The sequence below is a fragment of the Loxodonta africana genome, chromosome 11, assembly GCF_030014295.1.
Source record: "Loxodonta africana isolate mLoxAfr1 chromosome 11, mLoxAfr1.hap2, whole genome shotgun sequence".
Taxonomy (NCBI): Eukaryota; Metazoa; Chordata; class Mammalia; order Proboscidea; family Elephantidae; genus Loxodonta; species Loxodonta africana.
In genome coordinates this window covers 57,982,788-58,009,928 of record NC_087352.1, presented here as the reverse complement: position 1 = coordinate 58,009,928, position 27,141 = coordinate 57,982,788, and the positions used below count along the sequence as shown (strand labels likewise).

Here is a 27,141-nt window from a genome sequence, read left to right as displayed (position 1 = left end):
AAACCAAAATTCTACCACGCTGAGTGTGGTGGTTCTTAAAAGAAGAAAAATGTTTTAATGTCCCTGTATAATATTCAGAAGATTTTCATTACACAATCGCCGAAACAAAATCAACTTTAAACAGCCAACATGTTACCCTGGCTGTTATATTATCCCAGGAACTTTCCACCATCTGGTCTGGAAATGTCCTAGAACAAACTACTGTTGGAGCAAGTTATTAATTTCATGTGAAGGAAAAAAAAAAAACCGTTGTAATGACCTTGTACTGCTGCTGAGGCAGAGTGGAAGACTTGGATAAAGACAAAAGCCTCCATGAAATGGTGTTAGTGTTGGCTAAGGGCAAACTCAAGGACTATGGAGGGAAAAAAACATGCTCCTTGACTTACTACTGGATAAGAAATCTGATGGTATTGTACATGGAACGTAAGTTTAACAAAAACAACTGATCAGTTGAAAGGATTAAGACCAAATTTTAGAAACATCAATGTTATGCCAACATAGAGATTCCAGAAGTCAAATACGAGGAAAGATTAAATAGTGGTATATTACATATACTACCTATCCTAGTTATCTAGTGCTGCTATAAAAGAAACACAAGTGGGTGGCTTTAACAAACAGGGATTTATTTTCTAACAGTTTAGGAAGCTAAAAGCCTGAATTCAGGGCACCAGCTCTACGGGAAGGCTTTCTCTCTCTGTTGGCTCTGGAGGAAGGTGCTTGTCTCTTTGAGCTTCTGCTCCTGGGACATCTTCATGTGGCTTGGCATCTCTCTTCCCCCATCTGCTTTTTTAGCTTGTTCGTTTAATCTCTTTTATATCTCAAAAGAGACTGATTTAAGACACACCTAACACTAATCCTGTCTCATTAACATAACAAAAATAATCCATTCCCAAATGGGATTATAACCACAAAAAGAACACATATTTTGGGGCAACAAAATTCAATCCATAATATTACCAAAAATAGTGATGTCTACTTTGAAAAGTTAACAAATCAAAGAAATGTTAATACTCCTCATGTATAAGAGTCTTAACAAAGGAACATAAAGTGCCCAGAGATCAGAAGTGAAGAAGCCTGGATGCTAGCTTCAGACCTGCCACTCATTACCTTTATCAGCCACTTCACCTCTCAACTGTCTAAAAATGAGGCGATGTACCACATAAACTCAAATATCCATTCCATGATTTTATGGGTTCTGAAATACTACATATGTAACAATGCAACAAATGTATAAAATAGAGCCACAGACCTTCTTGAAAAAAAGTTCAGTGCAAAAAAGAGCTTTTATAAATACCCTAAAAATTAAAATGGATTGTTTAGATACATAATGACAGAGCAAATAGAGTAAAATTATAACTACTAGATAATCTGTGGTGTGTATATGGGTGTCCAAAATGAAATTATTTTAACTCAAAACTCTGCATTCGTATAACAAGGAACAATCAAAGCACAAAAGCTCTCAGGAATTAAAAAAGATAGCTAAAATTTAATCGAAAAGGAACTAGAAATGGCTTTTAAATAGTGAAGAGATGCTCAATCTCATTCATGATAAGAAAACACATTAAAATCACAATGTAATTTCCATTTTTAACTTAACAAAAATGTGTATAATACATAATATTGGCAAAGCACCATTAAATGTTTTCGGTGGAAATATAATTGTTATAATCTCTGTAGATTATAATATTTACCAAATCTATCAAATTTTTATCAAAATTTAAAATGTGCATACTTAACAATCCCAGCTCTAAGGTTTATATTATGGCTACATTTGCATATGTGCAAAAAACTATGTACATGAATATTCATTGGACCATTGTTTATAATCACTAAAGACTGGAAACTAAACAAAATTTTATGAGGCACTGGTTAAATTATGATATATTCAGAAAATTCATACACAGCTATAAGAAAATTAAAGTAGATTTATAGCTACTGATTTAGGAAAAATCAAGTTAAAAGTGAACAAGTTACAGAACAGTTTGTATGATACAGTAACTTTTTTAAAATTTGTATGTGATACCATTGGTTGCCACTGGGTAGAGGGACTAGAGGATTAAGGATAAGGGTCTGAAGTGAGAGGAAGGTTTACTTTGTATTACCTTTCGTACTATTTTTTTTTTCATGAACATATATTACCTATTCAGAAATAAGTCAAATATTCTAATAGATACTTTGATGAGGCAGGTCAAAAGATAAAAATCAAAAAATTTCCAATAAATTACAATTTAAAAAAACAAAACAGATGGAAAGAGTTGAGAGGCTAAATCTACGAAGTCTAATATTTGAACACGAATTTTAGAGAGATAAGAAAAAAAAGAGGGGAGAGGAAATGAATTAGGAAATAATACAAAAAACTTGTCCTATCTCAAGAACATGGTTTTACTGACTGAAAGGTTGCCCTAAATAACCAGTTGCTGTCTAGTCAACTACAACTCATGCTGACCCCATACACGTCAGAGCAGAACTATGTTCCAAAGAGATTCAATGGCTGATTTTTCAGAAGCAGATCACCAGGCCTTTCCTCTGAGGTGCCTGAGTGTACATGAACCTCCAACTGTTCAATTAGTAAACGAGCTCATTAACCATCTTCACCACCCAGAGACTACGGCCCTAAATAAAAAAAGCAGCCTATAAATTTAAAAAATATCAACCACACCCAAACACATTATCAAATTTCAGGATTCAAAAGATAAACCTAAGACTCTAAAATGTTTCAGAGAGAGATAAATAAAAACCTACAAAGCAATGAAAATCACATGACATCAGAATTTGCTTTAGCAACACTGAAGGCAATAAAAGCAATGTCTTCAAAATTTTAAGGAATAAAGATTTTCAACCAGAAAATTTTACCTGGTCTAATTCTCATTCATGTATGAAAATAAACATGTAAGAACTAAAACTTTCTTAGGAAACTATAAAAAGATGTGTGCCCCTGGGCAAAGGATATGAACACACACTTCACTAAAGAAGATATTCAGGCAGCTAACAAATACATGAGAAAATGCTCTCGATCATTAGCCATTAGAGAAATGCAGATTAAAACTATGATGAGATTCCATCTCACTCCAACAAGGCTGGCATTAATCCAAAAAACACAAAATAATAAATGTTGGAGAGGCTGTGGAGAGATTGGAACTCTTATACACTGCTGGTGGGAATGTAAAATGGTACAACCACTTTGGAAATCTATCTGGCGTTATCTTAAACAGTTAGAAATAGAACTACCATACAACCCAGAAATCCCACTCCTCGGAATATACCCTAGAGAAATAAGAGCCTTCACACAAACAGATATATGCACACCCATGTTTATTGCAGCTCTGTTTACAATACCAAAAAGCTGGAAGCAACCAAGGTGTCCATCAACGGATGAATGGGTAAATAAATTGTGGTATAATCACACAATGGAATACTATGCATCGATAAAGAACAGTGATGAATCTGTGAAACATTTTATAACATGGAGGAACCTGGAAGGCATTATGCTGAGCGAAATGAGTCAGAGGCAAAAGGACAAATATTGTATAAGACCACTACTATAAGATCTTGAGAAACAGTATAAACTAAGAAGAACACATACTTTTGTGGTTACGAGGGGGGGAGGAAGGGAAGGAGGGAGGGAGGGAGGGTGGGAGAGGGTTTTTTACTGATTAATTAGTAGATAAGAACTGCTTTAGGTGAAGGGAAGGGCAACACTCAATACATGGAAGGTCAGCTCGACTGGACTGGACCAAAAGCAAAGAAGCTTCCGGGATAAACTGAATACTTCAAAGGTCAGCTGAGCAAGGGCAGGGGTTTGGGAACCATGGTTTAAGGGGACTTCTAAGTCAATTGGCAAAATAATTCTATTATGAAAACATTCTGCATCCCACTTTGAAATGTGACGTCTGGGGTCTTAAAAGCTAACAAGCGGCCATCTAAGATGCATCAATTGGTCTCAACCCACCTGGAGCAAAGGAGAATGAAGAACACCAAGGTCACACGACAACTAAGAGCCCAAGAGACAGAGAGGGCCACATGAACCAGAGACCTACATTATCCTGAGACCAGAAAAACTAGTTGGTGCCCAGCCACAATCGATGACTGCCCTGACAGGGAGCACAATAGAGAACCCCTGACGGAGCAGGAGATAAGTGGGATGCAGACCCCAAATTCTCATAAAAAGACAATACTTAATGGTCTGGATGTGACTAGAGGAATCCTGGCGGTCATGGTCCCCAAACCTTCTGTTGGCACAGGATGGGGATGGGAACCATCCCCGAAGACAATTCATCAGACATGAAAGGGACTGGACAGTGGGTGGGAGAGAGATGCTGATGAAGAGTGAGCTAATAATATCAGGTGGACACTTGGAAAAAAAAAAAAAAGATGTGTGCTCCATTAAAAAAAAAGGTTGGGGGTGGGGTCGGACTAAACCAGGAAAGGTTAAAAAAAAAAAAACCCAAGCAAACAAACAAACCAGAAAACTGTAGATGCAACTCAAGTGTGATGGTTAAGGTTGTGTGTCAACTTGGTTGGGCCACAATTCTCATTGGTTTGGCAGTTATGTAATGACGTAATTCGGCAGCTATGCAACGATGTAGTCATCCTCCATGATCTGATCCAATGTGATCAGACAATCCGTTGTAGGGGTGTTTCCTCAGGGGTGTGGCCTGAAGCCTATATATATACATACATATATACACACACACACACATATATATATACATATACATAGACATTTTGGCAAAGCTTGCTTGCTTGCTTGCTCTGGACCCTGAATCCAGCTCATCATAATCTGACCTCTGGTTCTTGGGCCTTGAGCCAGTGGCCTGCTGTACTGCCTGCCAATCTTGGGATTCGTCAGCTTCCACAGCCTGTGAGCCTACCATCTGATCTGCCCATCTTCGGTTTGTCAGCTCCTGCAGCTATGTGAGTCAGGAGAAGCCTCCAGCATGATGCCTGACCCAAGGACTTGGGACTTGCCACCCTCTTCAACCACGTGAGCCATTTCCTTGATTGACATATATATATATTTCACTGATTCTGCTTCTCTAAATAGTGAAGTGAAATCCAACATGGTGCAACATTTGAAAAACAGTTTGACAGTTCCTTAAACATACATTTAACATCCCCCCCCCCCCAAAAAAAACCATTGCCATTGAGTCAATTCCGACTCATAGCAGCCCTACAGGACACAGCAGAACTGCCCCCATAGAGTTTCCAAGGAGCACCTGGTGGATTCAAACAGCCAATCTTTTGGTTAGCAGGCAAAGCTCTTAACCACTACACCACCAGGGTTTCCACATTTAACATAGAGATCAATAAATAATGAATCAAGAAATGGTGTATCCACTTTATTTCTTGAATATGCTTACACTGTTTCCTTCTGCAAATATAAGTACCTACATCTAAATATTCTTAATTTATTTTTTACATAAAAGGTAGCATACTATTTATTCTGTTCCGTATCTTCTTGTTTTCGCTTAACAATACACCATGGAGATTTTTCCGTATCAGTATCTCCAGAGCCTCCTTTTTGTTTTACACAGCTGCAGAGTAGTTCATTTTGTAGCTGGACCTGAGTTTATTTTAACCTGTTGAAATTGATAGGTATCTGTGGTGTTTCCAACCTTTGCTATTACAAACAATACTTCATTGTTTGCTACATTCCTGTCATGGATTGAATTGTGTACCTCAAAAATATCTGTCAGCTTGGCTAGGTCATGATTCCCTTACATGACTGTATGATTGTCTACCATTTTATCCTCTGATGTAATTTCCTTAGGTGTTGTAAATCCTATCACTACGATGTAATAATATGGATTAGTGGCAGTTAAACTGACGGGGTTTACTAGATTAGATAGTGTCCTAAGCCAATCTCTTTTGAGATATAAAAGAAAGAAGCAAGCAGAGAGACAGGGGGACCTCATACCACCAAGAAAGCAGCGCCAAGAGCAGAAGGTGTCCTTTGATGTTCCTGCGCTGAGATGCTCCCAGACCAAGCAAAGACTGATGGATCACAAGGACCTTCCTCCAGAGCTGAGAGAGACAGAAAGCCTTCCCCTGGAGCTTGCAACCTGAATTTGGACTTGTAGCCTACTCCACTGTGAAAGAATAAACTTCTCTTTGTGAAAGCCATCCACTTGTGTTTCTATTAGAGCAGCACTAGATGGCTAAGACAATTCCCCTACATAGAGCTGTGCCATTATGCATTGTCATTAATGAAATATCAAGGTGCCTGTTTCACACAGACACACCAATGGAGTATGTTTTCAAACTTCTGCATTTTTGAAAAGAGGATAAATCATATGTAAATGCAGCATGAATTTGCCTTTCTTTCCAAATGAGTGAGATTAAGCATCTTTTCATAAGTTTAATATCAGTTTCTTTTTCTGTTAACTCTTTTTTCCCTACCTTTTGTACATTTTTACAATGTGTTGCTGATCTTTTGCTTTTCTATTTCCTAGGAACTCTTTAAAAACTTGGGATATTAGTCATATTTCTACTATATGAGTTACAAATATTATTTTTCATTTTGTCATTCACATTCTACTTTGCTTTTATCTTTGTCATATAGAAGTGTATCACTATTATATCAGCAAATTAAACAACAAACCAATTTGTGTTTTCTAGATTATGAGTCATAGTTAGGAAGATCTTCCACATGATAGATTAAAGTAGAATTCTTTTCTGCTTCCTTCTAGTGTGTTTATTCCCCTTTTCCTAACATTTAAATTTTTTATCCATTTTAATTTACCTGGTGTTTATCAAGCATTTATCCTGCCTCTCTGAACAAAATGTACTTCATATTACCAAATAATTGATGAAAGAATCATTTAATAGGAAGTCTAGCTAATTGGAACACTTAATATTGTTACGATGTTAATACCACCCAAAATGATCTATAGATTCAATGCGATCCCTATCAAAATCCCAACAGCCTTTTTGAAGAAATGGAAAAGTCAATTCTCAAATTCATATGGAATTGCAAGGGACCCAAATAGCCAAAAGAATTTTTGAAAATGAAGAACAAAGTAAGAGGACTTATGCTTTGCAATTTCCAAGTGGACTATATAAAGTTATAGTAATCAAAACAGCGTGGTACTAGTATAAGGATAGATATACAGAACAATGGAACAGAACTGAAAGTCCAGGAATAAATCTCTGCATCTATGGTCCACCAATTTTTAATGAGCATGCCAAGTCCATTCAATGATGAAAGAATAGTCTCTTCAATAAATGGTGCTGTGAAAACTGAACCTCCATATGCAAAAGAATGACACTGGACACATGTTTCACATCATACATAAAAAATTAATTCAAAATGGATCAATGACCTAAACATAAGAACTAAAACAATAAAACTCTTAGAAGAAAACTTAACAGTGAAGCTTTGGGACCTAATTTTTGACACTGAATTCTTAGGCGGCGTAGCAGTTAAGAGCTACGGCTGCTAACCAAAAGGTTAGCAGTTCAAACCCACCAGGTGCTCCTTGGAAGCTCTATGGGGCAGTTCTACTCTGTCTTATAGGGTCACTATGAGTCGGAATTGACTCGACGGCAACAGGGTATGGGACATATCTAATAAAAGTTTAATACCCAGAATATATAAAGAACCTCTATAACTTAATAAACAAAAGACCAACAGACCAATTAAAAATGCACAAAGAATCTGAACAAACATTTCTTCAAAGAAGATATACAAACTCTCCATAAGCATATGAAGATATGCTCAACACTATTTGCCATTAAGGAAATGTAAATCAAAACCACGAGATACTACTTCACACACCACTAGGGTGACTATTATAAAAATAGAAAATAAGAGTTGATAAGGATGTGGAGAAATCGGAACCCTCAACCACTGCTGATGGGAATGTAATATGGTACAGCCACTGTGGAAAACAGTCTGACAGTTCCCCAAAGAGTTACACATGGGATTATCACACGATTGAGCAACTCCCCTCCTAGGTATATATGAAAAAAAAAATGAAAACAGCAACTCAAACAAATCAGGTTAAACAAATGTTCATAACTGCTTTATTCACAATAGCCAAATACAAGGGTTGGAAACAACCTAAATGCTCATGGATAAACAAGTTGTGGTATATCTATATATGGAATATTACTCAGGGAAAAAAAAGAATGAAATGCTGATACACGCTACTATACGGAGGATCCTCGAAAACATTATGCTAGCAAAATAAGTTAGACACAAAAAGGACAAAGAGTGTATGATCCATTTATATGAAATACCTAAAATAGACAAATGCACAGAACCCAAAGGTTACTAGTGGTTACCATGGGCTGAGGGGAGGACGAAATGGGGGGTTATTGCTTAATGAGTACTGAGTTTCTGTTTGAGGTGATGAAAAATTTTTGGAAATGGATAGTGGTGATGACTGCACAGCATGGTGAATGTAATTAATGTCACTGAAGCATACACTTAAAGTGGTTCAAATGGTAAATGTTCTGTTACATGTATTTTACCACAATAGAATTAAGAAAAATAAAAAAGAAAGAAATGGTGGTAACATTATTTCGAAATGTACAGGTAAGATAAAGGCCAGAACAGTTAAAATTAAAAGTAGTTGCCTCTGGGAATGATAAAATGAGATGGGACAGAGGGTATTTCTCATTTTATGCCCTCTGTGCTATTTAATTTTTTTCCCCAAGTTATTTACATACATATATTACAATTTAAAATAAAATTTCACCCTCAACGGCTAGTATCAAATACCCAAATATAATGTAATCTGGATTATGCCTGGAAAAAAATTGCTCTATAAAGAACTAATTTATATGTGTCAGAAAATTTTAAAAGAAAAATAAATTGTTTAACTGTTGGTAGAGTTAAAATTTGCAGGTATTAATGTCAAACCACCTCATTCATATTTTGCTACAAACATATTTATAACAGCAATAGAAATTAACAAAAGTACTCAATATCATTCTTCCCTTTTTAGGAGTAAAATTTCTTTGAAGGCAGAGAGTCAACATTTTCAGGGCTGAGCTACTCATTAATCCTGCAAACTGACTTTAGGGAAGTCACTTCCCTTCTCTCTACTTCAGTAACATCATATATAAAATGAAAGAGCTGGGATAAATAAAATAAGCTTAATTCCAGTTCCAACAATCCAATGACTATATGACTCTACAAAGCCCCTAATTTGCAAAGACGTTTACATAAGCAGGCAAAATGACGGCCAGGATTCAGGACTCTGCTTTTGCTGCTGTTAATTGTTCACACCTAGTGCCGGCCTAGAACGAGCCCTCAGAAATGGCCAGAGAAGCTCCTCCAAGCAGCCGGGCACAACCAAAACTTGCTTCAGCGCCTGCACAGATCATCCAGCCCTGCCCTTGCAAATCTCAGACCTCCTGCTCCCTGTGCTCGCTACACTTGCTAATGACCAAGAGCTATACTCTTTACTGATAGTTTAAAATATGAAAATTAAACTAGAAGTATATAAATTCAATATATTTTTTAAGTACTTAGTTCATGTTAAGACAACACATCTTGTAATTATATGGCATTTACAAATGCAATTCCTATATCTAAAAACTTAAATAACCGAACTGGATGGCTTCAAATGTCTTTTCCAACTGACAGTCTATAACCTATTAACCCCGATTTTTAAACGGGAAAACCAAGGCCTGGAGTGACACTGCTGGTTAGTGGTAGAGCTACGACTCAAACCATTATCTTCTGGATCATTTATGAACAATCTAAGCAGATATCCTGTAAAATCAACATTATTTAAGGTACTGAATATATTTTGTCAGATTTCTTCCATAAAAACCAGGTAATGATTTACATAATAAGTTATTTAATTGGGGACCCCCCCCCCACATGCCCCTCAAGGCACCAGACATCAATTTTCGAACTGCAAAGTTACTGTGAACTTAGTATATAATACTGTCTTGGTATAAGAAAATGCTATAATCTTTAACTTAGTGCTTAAAATGTCCTAAAAGCCTCCTAAGTCATCCAGAAAGCTGTACTAGATGTTTACCTTAGAGTACCTAACACTTAAATGTTCACTTGCTTTAGCCACCCACCCTGGCGAGGCTCGATGTGGAGGAGTATTTGGGTATCAATGTGCGGGGCTGTAAAAAGGCATTTTTCCCAACAGTTAGGCCCTTCACTGCCAACCATGGGTCTCTCCAACACCTTTACTCTCTTCCAACAATTGTAGGCTTCATAAAGAAACTGGTTTTTGAACCAACACCTACGGTACTCACTGTTAACACTCAAAGTTTGAATATTCAAATTTTCCACAATTTAACATCTATGCCAATAACACTAGTCTATGGGTCAAACAAAGGTTCATTTTTTAAATAATTTTATTACATTTCTGAAATCCTGTAGCTAAGCTGAATTTTATAAATCAGATTCTTGACCAGTTTTATTTTCCTACAAATACTTCCAAAATGGATTTTAGAGAAACAGCTCTAAAATATACACTATATTCTTGTATATCTTCATAGACAGAGAACACTAATCAAATCTTTAGTCTAACATCCAAGTCTTTCCATCAAACAACACAGCTTTTCCTTCCCTAATCTCCCACAAACCCTCTGCTGTAATCAAACTAATGCACTTATGATTCTCAAAAAAAAAAAACTTTCTTTATTCACACCCAAGAGGTCTAGACCCAGCTCCTTGGACTTCATCAAAATTAGAAACTTTTGTGCCTTAAAGGGCATTATCAAGAAAGTGAAAAGACAACCTACAGAATGAGAGAAAATATTTGCAAATCATACACCCAGTAAGTATTTCTTATTCCAAATAATCATTTTTCCAAAGAAGACATACAAACGGCCAACAAGGATGTGAGAATATGTTCAACATCACTGGTCATTAAGAAAATGCAAATCAAAACCACAAGGGGACACCACCGTACACTCACTAAGTTGGCCATTAGAAAAGAAAAAAGAAAAATAACAAGTGTTGGCAAAGGTGTGGAGACACCAGAACATTTGCACATTGCTAGTGGGAATGTAAAAACGGTGCAGCCTCTGTGGAATACAGTTTGGTGGTTCCTCAAAACATTACACACAGAATTACCACGTCACAGCAATTCCAAGAAAAATGAAAATATATGTTGACAAAAAAACTTGTACATGCAGCATTATTCAAATGGCCAAAAAGTGGAAACAACCCAAATGTCCATCAACTGATGAATCGATAAGCAAATTGTGGTATATCCATACAATGGAATGTTATTTAGCCATGAAAAGGAATGAAGTACTGATTCATGCTACTACATGGATGAACTTCAAACACATTATACTACATAAAGAAGTTAGACACAAAAAGGTCATGTATTGTATGATTCTGTTTACGTGAGGTTTTCAGAATAGGTAAATCCACAGAAACAGAAAGCAGGTCGATGATTGCCAGAGGCTGGGGGCAGGGCAAAGTGGAGAGTGAGTGCTCACTGGGTACAGGTTTTGAGGCAATGAAAACGCTTCAGAACTAGACAGAGACAGGAACTGCAGAACATTGGGAATATATTAAATGTCACTAAACTGTACACTTTAAAATGGTTAAGTTTGTGTTATATGAATTTCATCTAAAAACAAATTAAAGGCAAGGTTTTACTTTGGGAAGACTTACTTAAATTCTGGTGGGATCAACCCAATATACACTGAAAAATGCCATCATCTACTTAAAACAACATATGAACAAGTGCATGACTTAATCTTTATTCTAAATCTATGAATGCTGAGACGTAAGGAGTCCTTGGGTGGCACAAACAGTTAAGCACTCAACTACTAACCAAAAGGTTAGCGGTTCCAGACCACTAGACAGATCTGGCCATCTGCTTCCGAAAGGTCACAACTTTGAAAACACTACAGAGCAGTTTTACTCTGTAGACACATGGGGTTGCCATGACTCAGAATCAACTCAATGGCAAATAACAACAGTGGAGTTAAGGAAGGATTTCTAGAAGATGTGCAATTTTAATCAGTATTGGAAGATGATTTATACCTCAGAGAATTAGTATTTTATCAAGAAATTCAATCTGTCTGGAAAGCTGTATCCACTAATAATATTCAATACAAATGAACTCCTGCAAATTCTGAGAATTTATCTAAACTACTGCAATTGATCCTATTCTCTTACTAATAAAGTATCATTTAAAACTTAGTTTATACATCTCTAAATGTGTGTGTGCACGTATGTGTGTCTATCTTGGTAATCACTTTGCAGCACCGGCATGCCAATGTTAAATGTACAAAGTCTGATGTTAAGGTGTAACAGTATCCCTTGTTCTCACATGCTAATATTCTCCCTTAAATTATAAGATGGTCCATAATACTGCACTACAGTTGTGGTAGATGAAACACATAAAGAGTAATTTGGTTTCACATGGAAACCGTTACCAAGACAATCCTTGTAGGATGAAGTTCCAAGAACATTACCATAAATCATAAGAAACTGTTTCAGCAGCTGGTTAAAGCTGAGTGTACATGATACAAGACATCTGGTTGTCTGTGCATTTTCAGTTCATTTAAAAAGTATAAACACATTAAAACACTGGAATGCTTGATATATTACAACACTGCTTGCTCCTCAAGAGCGTTTAAGTGGCTGGTCTTTTCACTGTGTTCAAGGCTTTTTTACCATCCAAAAGGATTTACTATTTCCATACCCCTTAACATCACCAAGACATTTTATCAATAAAGGTAAGAATGTACTCATTTAGGATATATATTTGGTAATGAAATAAATGCAACAGAAGTGATGCTATCTCAAAAATTTAAATCAGGAATATGTACACACACTGACATATAAAAGGTAGACAAAATATGTTTCCCCTCTCTTCTCATTCATCTCTTTCCCTTCTTATTAAGTACTTTAGTTCTTAAATTCTACAAAGGAGTTTATGTTTGCTCGACACACATACTGAGCACAGACTGCAATACACACTGGGGTAAGCACAATAGGAAAAGCATGAAAATCAGGGCTATTTAAAGAATTAAATATCTGAAAAGACAGACAGGCCAATGGGCAATTAAATAATTGTTAGATTCGTGCTATAAGCAATAACAACTACAGAAATTCAGAAACAGCTGTAAAATGATATTCCTACTTTGTTGTTTTTAATTGCTACTGAGTCAAGACCCCAAGTGTGCAGAGTAGAACTGCTCCATAGGGTTTTCATGACTGTGACCTTTCGGAATCAGAGAGCCAGGCCTCTCTTCTGAGGCGCCTCTGCGTGGGTTTGAGCTGCTAACCTTTTGGCTAACAGTCAAGCACTTAACCATTTGCGCCACCCAGAGAGCCATACTCCTACTACCGCTGTTTTATTGCGGGTTTCCGGCTTTATCTAACTCCTAAGTGGTTAAATGGTTACGTGCTCTGGGCTCCAGCCTAAATCTCACTCTTATTTGTCTCCTCGTCCACATTCTCCAAAGATCACTCCATCTATTCTCATCTCTTCAATGATCAGCTGTATCTGGACTACAATACAATCCATATTCTAAACTCAGAACACTCCTAAACTCCAAATCCACTCAACTATCTGCTAATTAGACATCCTCACGTACACATCTCAAAGTCAAAATATCTAATACACACTAACTTACATGTAATAAAAGGAAAGATAAAAGAAAATGCCAATGTTTCCTTGTACTTGCAGGAAGAAAAACTGAAAGAATGAATAAGAAATAACAAATGGTTACCACCTTAAGGTGTGCGCGTTCTCTGATTCGTTGTGTCATCTTTCTCCCTGACAATGGATTTCCACGTTTATAGTATATAATTTTTGTTAAGAGCTTTTTATAACAATAAGAATTGCAGTAAAGCATATGTAACAGAAATATAGTACAGCAGCTTAGTCAAAACAGGTGTGTGTTTTTTTTCATGTAAGAAGAAATCTAAAGATAAGTAATCCAGGGCTGGTATAATAATTCCAGAATGTCACCCATATCTCTGGGACACTGATAGCTCCTGGAACGCTATTCTTTGCATACAGCACTCGTTACCACAGTTCCAAGATGCACTGCCTCCACGTTCCAGGAAGGAAGACAGGAGAAGGGCAACGAGCAAAAGGCTGAAGGGTACATGCTCTGGAAGCTCATGATTTCTGCTTAGATCTCACTAGCCCAAACTGGGTCACATGGCCACACTTAGTTGCCAGGGTACCTGAAAATTAAGCTGGGCACACACTAACAATATTTGAGTTCTGTTAGAAGGGGAGGGGAGAAAGGATATTGGGCTTGCAAATAGCTGCGTCTGTCACATGACTTCAACTTGCAGGGGAAATTTTCCCCTGTGCCCTTCCCTATCAGGTATTCCTCAGTTGTCTCAGCCCTACCTTCCAGTCCCAGCAGTTAAAACCAGGTTTGCTGGTTCTCACTTCTCAATCTATATGAAAATTCCAGATGCTGCACTCATGCACAACAAAGGCCGGGAGCACATTTTTCTGACAAATACATCTCTTTCCTTATTGAGCCACAGGCAAACGGCACATCTCCAACCATATCCACACACTGACTGAGATTCTGTGATGATAAACTTTAAAATTCAAGTCTTCATTTCAAAAATAATTCCTTTAAAAATAATTGCCTCAAAACTGGTTCTTTGGGGGCAAAAAAAAAAAATCACAGAGAATAATACAATGGTTTCTGGCACTCCCACAGTACACACACACAAAAAATATACAATGTATCTGTGGTATTAAAATTTCATTGCAGGAAAGGGGAAGGGACAATTAGAGTAAAAGGTCTAAAAAGGTACCTCGCGGGGGACAATAATGGAAAAAAAGGTTGAGAATCACTATTTTAAAAGTAACAAACTGGATTAACATTTTGAACCAGATAGGAATTGCACTGGGCTATAATAATTTTTTTTAGAAACTAGTTATAGTAGCTTGAGCAAATAAAGGTCTATTTTTCTCACATGAAAAGTCAGGGAGGCGGGAGGCCGGGGGGGAAGGGCTGGCAGCTGACAGCTTTGGTTCAGAAGCTCAGTGACGTCAAAGCAGAGCTCTCTGTGAGTCTCATGGTACCAAATGGCCACACAACTCAAAAGGCCTCCCCACATTCCAACAGCAGGAAGGAGATGTGTCAAGAGCAAAACAGTATGCCTCCTAGCTGGGTCAGTTTCCCTTAAAGAGCTTTACCCAGAATTCTCACTCCAAGGCTTCTCCCTACATCTCACTGACCACCTCGAGCTTCAAGCAGGTTGGAAAAGGAAATGGAGAGAACAAATACTGGGTTTACAACTAGCTGTCTCTGCCACATAGGGATGGGTTAGTTTCAAAGTATCAGAGCAATTGACTTCTAACTTCCAAATAACCCTTGTCTTAAACCCTTGTTTACAAAAGGCTGTTAGCCAGTCTAATAATGTGCCTACCATATGCTTAATGTTGCTGAAGAGCTTGGTCATTTTTCCCTTCACAACATGAAATTCTTGCTTTAATGATGAAACATCAGGCAAGTATTAGTAGGCAACACAGATAAAAGAACCCCATAGATGTTTAGTCCTTAAAAGGTACACATAAAAGCACTATACCAGGATCCGTGGATCCTGCAACTTGCGACAGATTATCATCTTCAATACATAAAAAAAGATAAAATAAATTCTGTTTTAGCCAGAACTTACAAGAGTGGAATATCAGTGATTAAGTGCATCAAACAGCAGATCAGTTCTTCCAAAAGATCTTCTGAGGCAGAACCTGGTAAGACACATGAAAAGTTTTTTAAGAAAGTATAAAATAGAATGGAGTTGTTTTAAAGTTAGATCTTCACTCCTAACGCGAATAAGAACAGTTATAATTACGTAAACTGAGGTCAAACTACCGTTGACCCCAGAATAAAATCCAAATTATGAGTAAGTCAGTATCTATTATAATCTTCATCTAGTATAGGAAATCTGAACAACCACTATTAATTATATGGCTCTTAAAGCTTGAGGGTATCTTATGGCTCCTCTAGGCCTGTAGTTTTCAGATTTCTTATATTATACTATTTCTTCAAATGAAATCTTACATAACGTCAAACTAATAAAACAGATAAAAACCAAGCTGCTCTACATGCTTTGTTTGAAGCAGAGGTTGAGGACCTTTAGCTCCCTCCTCCTCCAAATATTTGACCTTACCCTTGATCTTCTTGATGGATAAGAACCCCTGGGGCTCCACAGATCGCAGACAGAAAACCATTAATTGAGACCAATCACAATTTTAGAAAGAACCAAAGATAAAATTGCTTTCCCAAGTCCCAAAACAAGTGGCAAAGGCCATTAATTGAGACCAACCACAATTTTAGAAAGAACCAAAGATAAAATTGCTTTCCTAAGTCCCAAAACAAGTGGCAAAGGCCGGACGCAAATTACCATTCCAATAGAAATGCTCCTCTGCCCCCATCAAATAGCTCTAGTTAAGTGACCTCTAATTTTCAAGTCCAATTGACATCTTATGGCTTCTGGACACTACTGACACATGCTCCTTCAAGAAACTCTTTCCTCCCTTAGTTCCTATGACACCTTATTCCTACCTGACTTCTTCTTCTATTCCTCCCTAGCATGTTTCCTCAGTATACCTTTCAACTTGGTGAGTTCCACCACTGGCTTTGTTCTCTTCTTACTTCCTATGATCTCCCTGGTCAATCATCACGTATATGTTGATGATTTCTAAATCTATAGTTTTTCTTCTTGACCTCTCCACTGAAATTCACGTTTTTATATCCAATTGCTTACTGGTATCTCCACCCGGATGCATCACCAGTACCTCAGACTCTACATGTTCAAAACTGAACTTCTCTCCCCCAACGCTTTAAATCCACCTGTTTCTTGTTTTCTCCTTCTTGGTTCATAGTATCAGTAATCCAAGCCCAAAACCCAGACTACTCTCTCTTCTTCATCTTTCTATAACCAATCAGTTTCTAGGTCCCCTTCTCTGATATTTCCTCATTTCCTCTTTTCTTCATCTCCTCTGTCATGCTTTAATTCATTATCTCATCATCTCAGTTCAACTGAACAGTTGTTAAATTAAAACTCACTCTCAAACTCCTTCAAACTTTCCCAACTAATATTCCGACCTCCAATTTCACACTTTTCCAGTCTTAAGTCCAGGTTACTATCAGAGGAAGCTAACTAAACTCCATCCTTTCCTGGCTTAGATCTTTTCAATTGTTTTAAGCCAATTAATGTGTATTAGAAATAATTCCAAGCTCCAAAGTGCCTTACACAAGACTCTTCAAGATGAGGGTCCTGCATCCCTTTCTTTTATGTCTCAAAATCATTCCCTTTACAAATCAGATTCCAGCCATACCAAGCTGCCTGCTACATGCCATTTCATGCCTCCTCAACAACATTCCCTCTACCTGGAATACCTTGCAACAGTAAGAACTTGATCTCTTCAAAAGAGCATTTTCATCCATCTGAACAATCCTGAGTTTTCATCTTCTCTAACAAACCCAACTCTCTTGCCTCACTCTGAATAAAAACAATCATCTATAAAGCATTTATGCCTTGTGCATATGTCTTTCATTGCATACGTCAGTTACGTTATTCCAACATTTTCTATCTACATGTCAGCAAGTCCTTACTGGGCTTTGTACTTCTGAAGGGCAATGACCAACAAAGAGCTTGGCAGATAGTATACACTCAATATATGTTTGCTGAACTGAACTCAGGTGTCTAAGTATAAATCCAGCAGCTATTTCCAAAAAACCAAAGCACTTGGAGTCTCAAAAAAACTTAGCAATTCTTTCCTTTAGACTACAGTATCACTTGGTATTTAGAAATTACAAAGAAATTCCTTCCTGCTTGCCACAAATAGAACTGGCACAGTAAGTAACTCTCTGAGGGTGAGTACACAGACTTAAGAGAATATTAAATCATACTGAACACATCAATCAGTGCTAAAAAGGATATACAGCAAAATCAGGTTCAATAACCACGTTAAGTATCACTACAAGCAGCCATAGGTTTGGCTTATCTAGAGCAGAGAGTAAAATAAGGAAATAAGCAATGCTTATCTCTGAGGGGTAGATAAACAAGATTCTAACTAAAATCTCTTCCATTGCCAAGGCTGTCTGACATACACCCAAGTGAATTAACAACCTATTCCACCAAGCCGATTTATTGACACATAATATATATTCAATACATGCTTGCTGAACTGCAGTGTCACTCACTGGCTCATCCTGAATGTAGTGACTCAGACTAAGACCCAACTTAAAATCACTTACTGATTCCCTAAAGAATATTTCAGACTAAAAAAATTGACCAGTTTAATAATATACCCATGTACAGCCAAGCAGCCAGCACAGTTTATTACAGAAGGTGAAGGAACAAGCACTCGGTGCCCACAGTTGGTAGTCAACTGGATTTTCTTCTTCCAAGAGTACGAACACATCTAATTTTTAAACCTTACAAAGGTGACAAAGTTCTCTATTTGGTATCTCAAATGCCATCTAAATCATGATCTCACCCAAGTTTACAGCTGGTTCAATTAACAAGTATATTCACTAATTTAGCACAATGATGATGATAAATACACTTCATACAACTAAAATGTAACATTTCAAGGTCAAAGCTCTAACAAAACACAGGACAAGAATAAACAATTTTCAGTTGAAATCTCTGAAGACTTCCATTTACTAAAAGAACATTCTTGCAGAATATATATTCACATTTATTGGCTAATTATTATACAATAAGTGAAGAAAGACAAGATTTGATTGCTTATCGGGTTTAAGGCTAAGCAAGCTATTCGTATTGCACTATTTTTTTAAGCAGTCTTTTACATCGCTTCAGCTTTCATATGAGGCCAAATGTCTTCCTTAGTTCCAGTAAGACCAAATACATACAAACTCACCTACTAAGAAAATCTTCTCTCAAAAGTCCCTGAAATTTGCAGGTCAATGACAAAGTAAATTGAGGTTCTTTCAGTAAACGACTTTGCAGAGAGATTCAGTGTGTTTAATACATTGTGAAGGTTTACAATCCAACTGTTTTATCTTTTAAGGAGTTTTAAATTATTCTCTAAATTTCTATAGCTCTAGTCAAATATTTTAATGTTTCAAATCTTTGCATCTGAGAGCAGTATTAATAGCTAAAATTTACTGATACTTTACAATCTGACAGGCATTGTGCTAAGCACTTCAGACTTGTTATCCCATAATAAACCTGAGAATAACTCTTAGAAGGTTAACTACAATTACCATCATTTTACAGATGAAAAAATTAAGTCTCAGACAGGTTAGTTTACTAACCCAAGTTCAGTAAGTGAAAGAACCCGAATTTGAACCCAAATCTGACTCCAGGTTCTCAAGGGGAAAAAAATTTTTTTCATAAATTTTTTAAAATAATTAATTTTCATTGAGAATAACCAAAACCCAGTGCCGTCGAGTCGATTCGGACTCATAGCGACCCTATAGGACAGAGTAGAACTGCCCCATAGAGTTTCCAAGGAGTGCCTGGCAGATTCGAACTGCTGACCCTTTGGTTAGCAGCTGTAGCACTTAACCACTATGCCACCAGGGTTTCCGGTTGTTGAGAATATACGCAGCAAAATATACACCAATTCAAGTTTCTACATGTACAATTCAGTGACGCTGATTACATTCTTTAAGTTGTGCAACCATTTTCACTCTCCTTTTCTTTCTCACCATCCCCTAAGGTTCCTATCTATTCCTTATAGCTGCTGTTGTCAATTTGATCCCATACAGACAGATCTTAAAAGAGCATAATGCTCAAGGCAGACATTTGTTACTAGTTAAGCAAAGCTACTATTTGGTTTTAAGAAGACTTCAGGGGATATTTTTGGTTTAAGGTTTAAAGATTATCTTACGGCAATAGTTTTAGAGATTCATCCACTGTCCATAGCTCCAGAAAGTCTGGATTCTATGAAATTTTAAAATTCTGTTCTACATTTCCCCCCTTTCGATCAGGATTCTTCTATAGACTCTTTGATCAAAATGTTCAGTAATGGTAGCCTGGCACCATCCAGTTCTTCTGGTCTCATCGCAAAGGAAGCAGTTTATAAATTATTTTTAAAGACCTATTTATTTCTAAAGTTAACAACAACAAAAAAAAAATCCAGTCAACCAACCCATGTTTCACTGAACACCCTTAATACAAATCCCAGATAAGTGAGTACCATGAGCCATATTAGGACAGAGAGAGAGAGATCTTAAGCATCACATATTAGTTCATACATCTACATGATACACTATACATTCATCAACATATACTGGAAGTCTTTGACTTAAATATCCAATTTACAAATAATCTAAAACAATGAATAAATATAAACTATTTATGAGTATCATGAAGAACAAGGTCACTGAAATCCCACCCCTATACCTGGCATTTCCTCACTATAAATAAGTCCCTAATCCTTCTCTGGTCCCCATGAGTTTTGCCAAAGAAAGGAGCAAATAAAGACAGGATGACATCTAAGGTCCCTTACAGGTCTGATAATCTATACTTAATCTATACTTAAAACAAGCTGCAGTCCCTATTAGTATTTCTGCTTGAACCCATTCAATACCATGTGCTAAAACATCAGTCTACCACTCCCTCATTTTGTCCTTAAGGGAGACAACAAGAAAACCGTAAATAGTGCCCTAATCAAATGCCTTCCATCAGAGCAGGAGGGGAGGGCAGGAGAGGGGGAAAAGAAGAATTAAAAAAGCACTCACTCGGAGAAGGGAAAAAAATAGCACTGATGGAAAACAAAGCTGCAGCCAGAAAAAAGAAACATATGGGTCACTTAAGTCAGGTTACACATAGTTATTAAAAGTAATAGTAAAAGACAGTGAGCTAATTGCTGTTTTCTTTCCATTCAGAAAGTTAAGCTGCCAGTTTCTCAATGCTGCCCAATACTATCTGTGCCAAATGCAAGTACTAAAAAATTAATCAAGAAATAACAGAGCTGTACTCAAAAACCAAGCTAATGGAGTGCCTGGAAAGTTCAGAGCAAAACTGACTTCCTTAAAATGGAAGACAAACATGGAAGCTAGATTATATTTACTATAAACCTGTATTCAGAAAATATGGTACAATCTATGTTATTGCCAGTTTGAATTGTGAAGATAATATCTGAATTATTCTAGAATATTAAAAATCGGATCTAGACTTTTAATTAGCCAAATGTAAAACTGCCTCTATAAATTAATCATAAGAGGAAAAGCAAATGGACTCACTGTTTTCTAAAAATAAAACTGATCTATATTTCAATGCATTACACTCCTTGGAGGCCTGTGCCCCATACCATCCCAATACAATCCGCAATAATTCTGGTTGACTGCTTTTACCGTGGTTAAAGGAAATGTTTCTAATTACCCTAAAGGATAATATAGTCTACCAAGTTTGATTATAAAATGTGCCTCTTAGTAAGTTTAATTGATTTCGTTCCACAAATGACACAAAGGAAAGATAGAGAAATATAAAACTCTTATCACCGATTACATGACCAAAGAGTAATTCAGAAGCTCCTAGAGGCACTTTTGTTTTTCTGCAAAGCTAGATTACAACTCTTATACTGTTAAATATTTTAAAAGAATAAGTCCATGATTTCTTTTTACTCTGAGTAACACTTTTCAGTTACTGGTTTATTTTTTGCATTATTACCTATAACTAAAAGAACCCTGGTGCTCAGTGGCTAACCAAAAGGCTGGCAGTTTGAACCTACCCAGTGACCCCGAGGCAGAAAAACCTGGAGATATGTTTCTGTAAAGACTGCAACCTAGGAAACACGATGGAACAGTTCTACTGTCACGTGGGGTCACTATGAGATGAAAATCGACTCAATGGCACCCAACAACAACAGCCTTGACTAATGGAATTAAACTGCTGTGTTTTATATGAAAACAAAACCAAATAGCCATTCAGTATACAATTTCAGCCAGCCCCATCGACTGGGGACTGCCTCCAACAGAGAGAACAGGGAAACCCTGCTGCCACAAAAGCCAGATCACCTCCGCCACCTGAAAAAGCCAATCCACTTCCAAAGGAGAAAGATTCACCTCCACAGAGTTTACTGAACAAACACACCACAAATTCTGAAGGTAATTCTTTTTTTTTTTTTTTAATTCTAAAGAGTTTTTAAAAGGTTTTAAGCCAGAGAGAGAGTGGAAAGAAAACTGGTGTTGGGGAAGGAGGTACGACTGAGGATTTTTTTCTATTTCCACAAATTTCCCATCTTACATAATTTTTTCTTCTGTTTGAAAGGCCAGAGTGAGACAAAAGGCTGACAGAACCTGTCAACTGTTTCTCAATGGAGGGTCCCCAGCTGTTTTTTTGAGGGACACCCAAATATCACTATCAGGAAGTCTCTTCTGTTTTGGTTCACTTTCTCCAGAAGAGTACCCACTAATCTCCTGGCAGTAGAGGGGATGAGATGGGCAAAATCCTGGTGCCAGCATTCTAGGAGCCAAGTCAAAACCCTTCACTCTTCCCAGTTCTGTTCTCAGTACACCACCCACCCTCAACTGTGCCGGAGCACGCATGCAGGGGGAGATCAGGGACTCCTGGGTTAGCCTCTCTAGAGAGCACATCTCTAGAATACTGAAATTGGGGGTGGTGCTCTCATGACCACATGGGAGGGGAAAGGATCTGGGTGTCTAACTGCTTCTTGCAACCAAACCTCCTGGTTGTCTGCCTTGGCAGAAAATAAATGTCTACATCCTAAAAAGCTACTGAAATCTCTCTCTCTTAGAACAGTTGTATACTGAACAAACATAAGAAAAGCTTATTTTAGTGTCTTATCAAATGTAAGCTAATGGCAAATAACCATATACCTCATTGGTATAATGTCTCCCATCTTTTGTGCCTCAAATCTCTTTTCTAGAAATACAAAATGTATTGGGCTCTTAGCCCACAATCATAAAGGCTGTATACAAGAGTTATCATCATATAACGATACAAATTCTCTCTAGCAAGCAATTTGCTACCACATAATGTATAGCCAATGGGAAAATATGAAATCTCCACAAATTTAGATTACAAACTCAGAGCTTCCTAATAGTCACATTACCCTCATAAAGATTGCTTCACTGAAAAATGCCAGCAATATCCATCTGATCACAGCAGAATTACAAAGTGGAAGAAACATAAAAATTGTGTATGCCGTACTATCCCAATATACCTAATATGCCTCAAACAGCTGACTTTGTTGTTTGCAAATGGTCCTCTACTTGTGTAAGTTTGACCTTCAAACAGCCTGTATTACTGTGCATTACCTATCCCTAAATAGTCCTTCACACATCTAATTCAGATATTCATACGCCAGCTAATAACTGAATGTTTTCAGCTACTGCATGGTGACGCTGCTTGCCAGCCAACTTGGGTTCTATTTTTTTCCCCAATCAGCGGTTTCTGCACAATTAATTTTATTGTATTTTTTTTAATTGTAAAAAGAAATGAGTTGAAAATATGACGCTAGTGATAAGAAGTAGAAATCTCAAAGAACATGTAAGATTAAGACGAAAATAATTACGTATGCCAAGAACAGACTATTTCAAAAAGATAGTCACTGGACTTAAGCCATGGACCAAAAACAAACAAAATTGAAGTTCATGTATAAAATCCTGCAGTGATAATGCTGTATTAAAGAAGGGTACAGTCTGTCAGTAAATGGGCAGAATCACTGATCATCTGACCACAGAGATGGCTCTTTCAGTGATAAATTGTTTTTACACTGTCTCTATGTTAGGTTACCTAGGATATACAATAAAACCATGCTTCTTTCTCAGCTTGGTTAAGAGTGGAGGGTGTGGGGGTAAAGAAGGTATTCTGAGAGTACGCTTGGCCCCAAAATAAACACAGTATATCTCTCACTCTTTACCTGATAAATTATTAGATGGTATATTATTTAGAAGGAGTCCTAGTGGAGTAATGGTTAAGTGCTCGGGGGCTAACCAAAAGGTTGGCAGTTTGAACCCACCAGCCACTCGGTGAGAGAAAAGACTTGGTGATCTGCTCCCATAAAAATTTACAGCCTTCCTGTAGGGCTGCTATGAGTCAGAATCAACTTGATGGCAATAGGTTTGGTTTTGGTTTTTTATATAGGATCAAACTGACACCAGCAACTCGAAAGTTTAGATAGGAACTTAGAGGGCAGTGAGTTTATGTTAATAGAGGAGGGACATCAGAAGGAGGGTGAGAATGGTTGCCAACCTGAAGAATGTAATCAATGTCACTGAATTGTACATGTAGAAAATGTTGAATCGGTGTATGTATTGCTGTGTATATTCTCAGCAAGAACAAAAATAAAATAAATTATTAAAAAAAAAAAATTTACAGCCTAAGAAACACTATGGGGCACTTCTGCTCTGTCCTACAGGGTCGCTGTAAGAATCGACTCGACCACACACAACAATATGAGATAACATATTATTTGTAATTTAACATCTTTTAAATAATATCAAAACATAATTAAGAGTTTCACTTTCTATGCCTCTTTTTCTCTCTCCTCCCCACCAAAAAAAAACCAAACCCATTTCTGTCGAGTCAATTCCAAATCATAGCGACCCTATAGGACAGAGTAGAACTGCCCCATAGAGTTTCCAGGAGCACCTGGTGGATATGAACTGCCAACCTTTTGATTAGCAGAACAACTCTTAACCAGTACGCCACCAGGGTTTCCTCTCTCCCCAAAGTTAACTCAAAACTGCACAAAACAATGAGTAATTTTCCATGGAATACATCAGCTAGAACAGAAACAGCAATAAAAAAAAAAAAAGACAGCAAATAAAATTGCTAAAATTATATTAATATGTTTGCTTAATTCAATAATAATATCATAATAATTAAAGTGATCACATTTTAGCTATGAAAAGAAGGACAACAGCTTTAAAAGAAAAGTAGGACATATTATGACTTAGCTTCCCTACAAGCAGAACATATGACTTAGCTTCCTTACAACAAGCCAACTACATCATTTGTTTGGAAAGAAACTTTAGAGCTCTTGAAACGAGTTTAATTTTGGTATTCTTAATTCAGCAAAATCTCAAAAAAGAAACTTAAATAAAGACAAATAAACTCAGTCTTTATTTATTCAGTATTACTAGAGAAAAAGTCAGATTTTCCACATAAATTAAACAGAAAACATAAACCAAAAGATATCTTGTTCACATACAAACTGGACTTTGCTTATCTAATCTGCACATGTGACGGAGAGTGCAAATATAAATTTTGGCAAATTCCATTCTGTCTATAAACTTCCTACCAAAGAAAAAGGAAAGATCTTACCTACTAAATATCCTGTACACCTATACAGTACACTGTATGTGATTTGCCTTCCTGTGATAATGAAGTATTCAGAATAAGAATTTTTGGCCATTCTTCAGTTTCCTCAAAATGTACAGAAGCACTTAATGACACTTTTGACTTCATTGAAATGGAAAGAGCATCCTCAGACACGTGCCTATAAAATGACTATCAATGTGACCGGTCACAGAAAAGATGTTGACCTGTTGTCCAACTAGTCTGGGGAACCATGATTTTGGGGGACATCAAGGTCAACTGGCATAACAAAGTGTATTAATAAAATGTTCTGCATCCCACTTTGGTGAGTGGAGTCTGGGGTATTAAAACCTAACAAGTGGCCATCTATTATTGGTTACATCAATTGGTCCCAACCCACTTGGAGCGAAGGAGAATGAACACCAAAGACACAAGGAAAATATTAGCCCAAGAGACAGAAAGGGTCACATAAACCAGAGATTCTATCAGCCTGAGACCAGAAGAACTAGACAGTGCCCAGTTACCACCAATGACCACCCTGAAGGGGAACACAACAGTCCCTGACAGAGCAGGAGAAAAGCATGGAGCAGAACTAAAATTCACGTAAAAAGACGAGACTTAATGGTCTGAGACTGGAGGAACATTTGAAGCCATGGCCCCCAGACGCTCTGTTAACCCAGAACTAAAACCATTCCTGAAGCCCACTCTTCAGATAAAGATCGGACTGGACCATATAACATAAAATAATACTCATGAAGAGTGTGCTTGTTAGTGCAAGCAGATAGGTGAGACCAAGTGGGCAGGATGAGAAGGCAGGAAGGAACAGAAGCTCTTTGGATGGACACAGAAAACCCGGGGTGGAAAGAGGGAGTGTGCTATCACATCATAGGGATTGTAACTAGTGTCACATAACAATATGTGTATAAATTTCTGTATGAGAAATTAACTTGAGCTGTAAACTTTCACCTAAGCACAATAAAAAAAAAAAATTGGCCAACTATAAAATTGTATTTTCAAAGTGTAGGACAAGAAGGATGTATTTTTCCAATTTGGAAATAAGTGAGAACGAGAATGGAGAAAATAATTAAAGAATAAAACAGAAATTTATATTCTACTTCTCCAACACTATTCCATGATCTTTAAAAAGGCCAAAGGAAGGCTAGAAAAGGATGACTAGGCCATACCTGAGTTGTTCAATGGAATGTCTAGGAAATTCCTTCACTATCATGTTAACAGGGTCTCAGAAGGGAGAAAATATAAATACTTGTGGTCACTCTACCACCTTGAATTGGACCATGTTGTACCATGGCTTTTCATTTGTTTGAAATGTAACATAATTCTCTAATATATTTATATGATAATAACCAGAATTTCTTTTAAGATTTTTGCCATCCAAGCATGACTTAAAAAAAAATGTTTGAGTACATAAAAGGCTAACTTTCCACTGAATCTTTTCTATCTCCCCACAACATTGTTTTTAAAAATTCTAGAATTTAAGAAATATTTCACAAGTGGATATGCACGTACTGAAAATTCACTGCATTATGATTTTGATCTGGTTAGACAATAAACCCTTTGTGTGTTTGTTCTCCTTGCCAACATTTGATTTTGTTTAGCAACCATAGTGGAAAGAGAACCATTTCTACTTTTATGGAAGTATGTGTGATTATATATATTTGTGAAACCCACAGAGCAGAAAGGCTACAATTAAAAGGATAAACATTATAGTTCTCCCAGCCCCACATGAGAAATTGGTAATGTTTGACTTTGAGTCATACACGTGATCTCTGTCAGCTCAAGGTGGGCAGGAAAGCCTAATGAGGGAGGAAGTATCTTTAGAAAAAGAGAACACAGGAAGCCCAGGAGCCATACTTTGCCTGCAAAGAGAAGTTAGTGTGACTAAGGAGGCATTCTTTAGAGTCAGCTTCCAACTGTGCTACCTATACTCC

At 37.1% G+C, this 27,141-nt stretch overlaps 1 protein-coding gene across 8 annotated transcripts in view; it reads right to left on the bottom strand.

Annotated features, from left to right (window-relative positions):
- Positions 1-27,141, bottom strand: part of DYM (dymeclin) — a 358,557-nt gene that overhangs the window by 278,489 nt on the left and 52,927 nt on the right. For all 8 annotated transcript variants that reach the window (XM_023543799.2, XM_023543797.2, XM_023543796.2 and 5 more), the window contains exon 6: positions 15,602-15,674. In XM_023543799.2, coding sequence (XP_023399567.1) covers positions 15,602-15,674 — 73 coding nt within the window. The remainder of the gene's footprint in view (positions 1-15,601; positions 15,675-27,141) is intronic.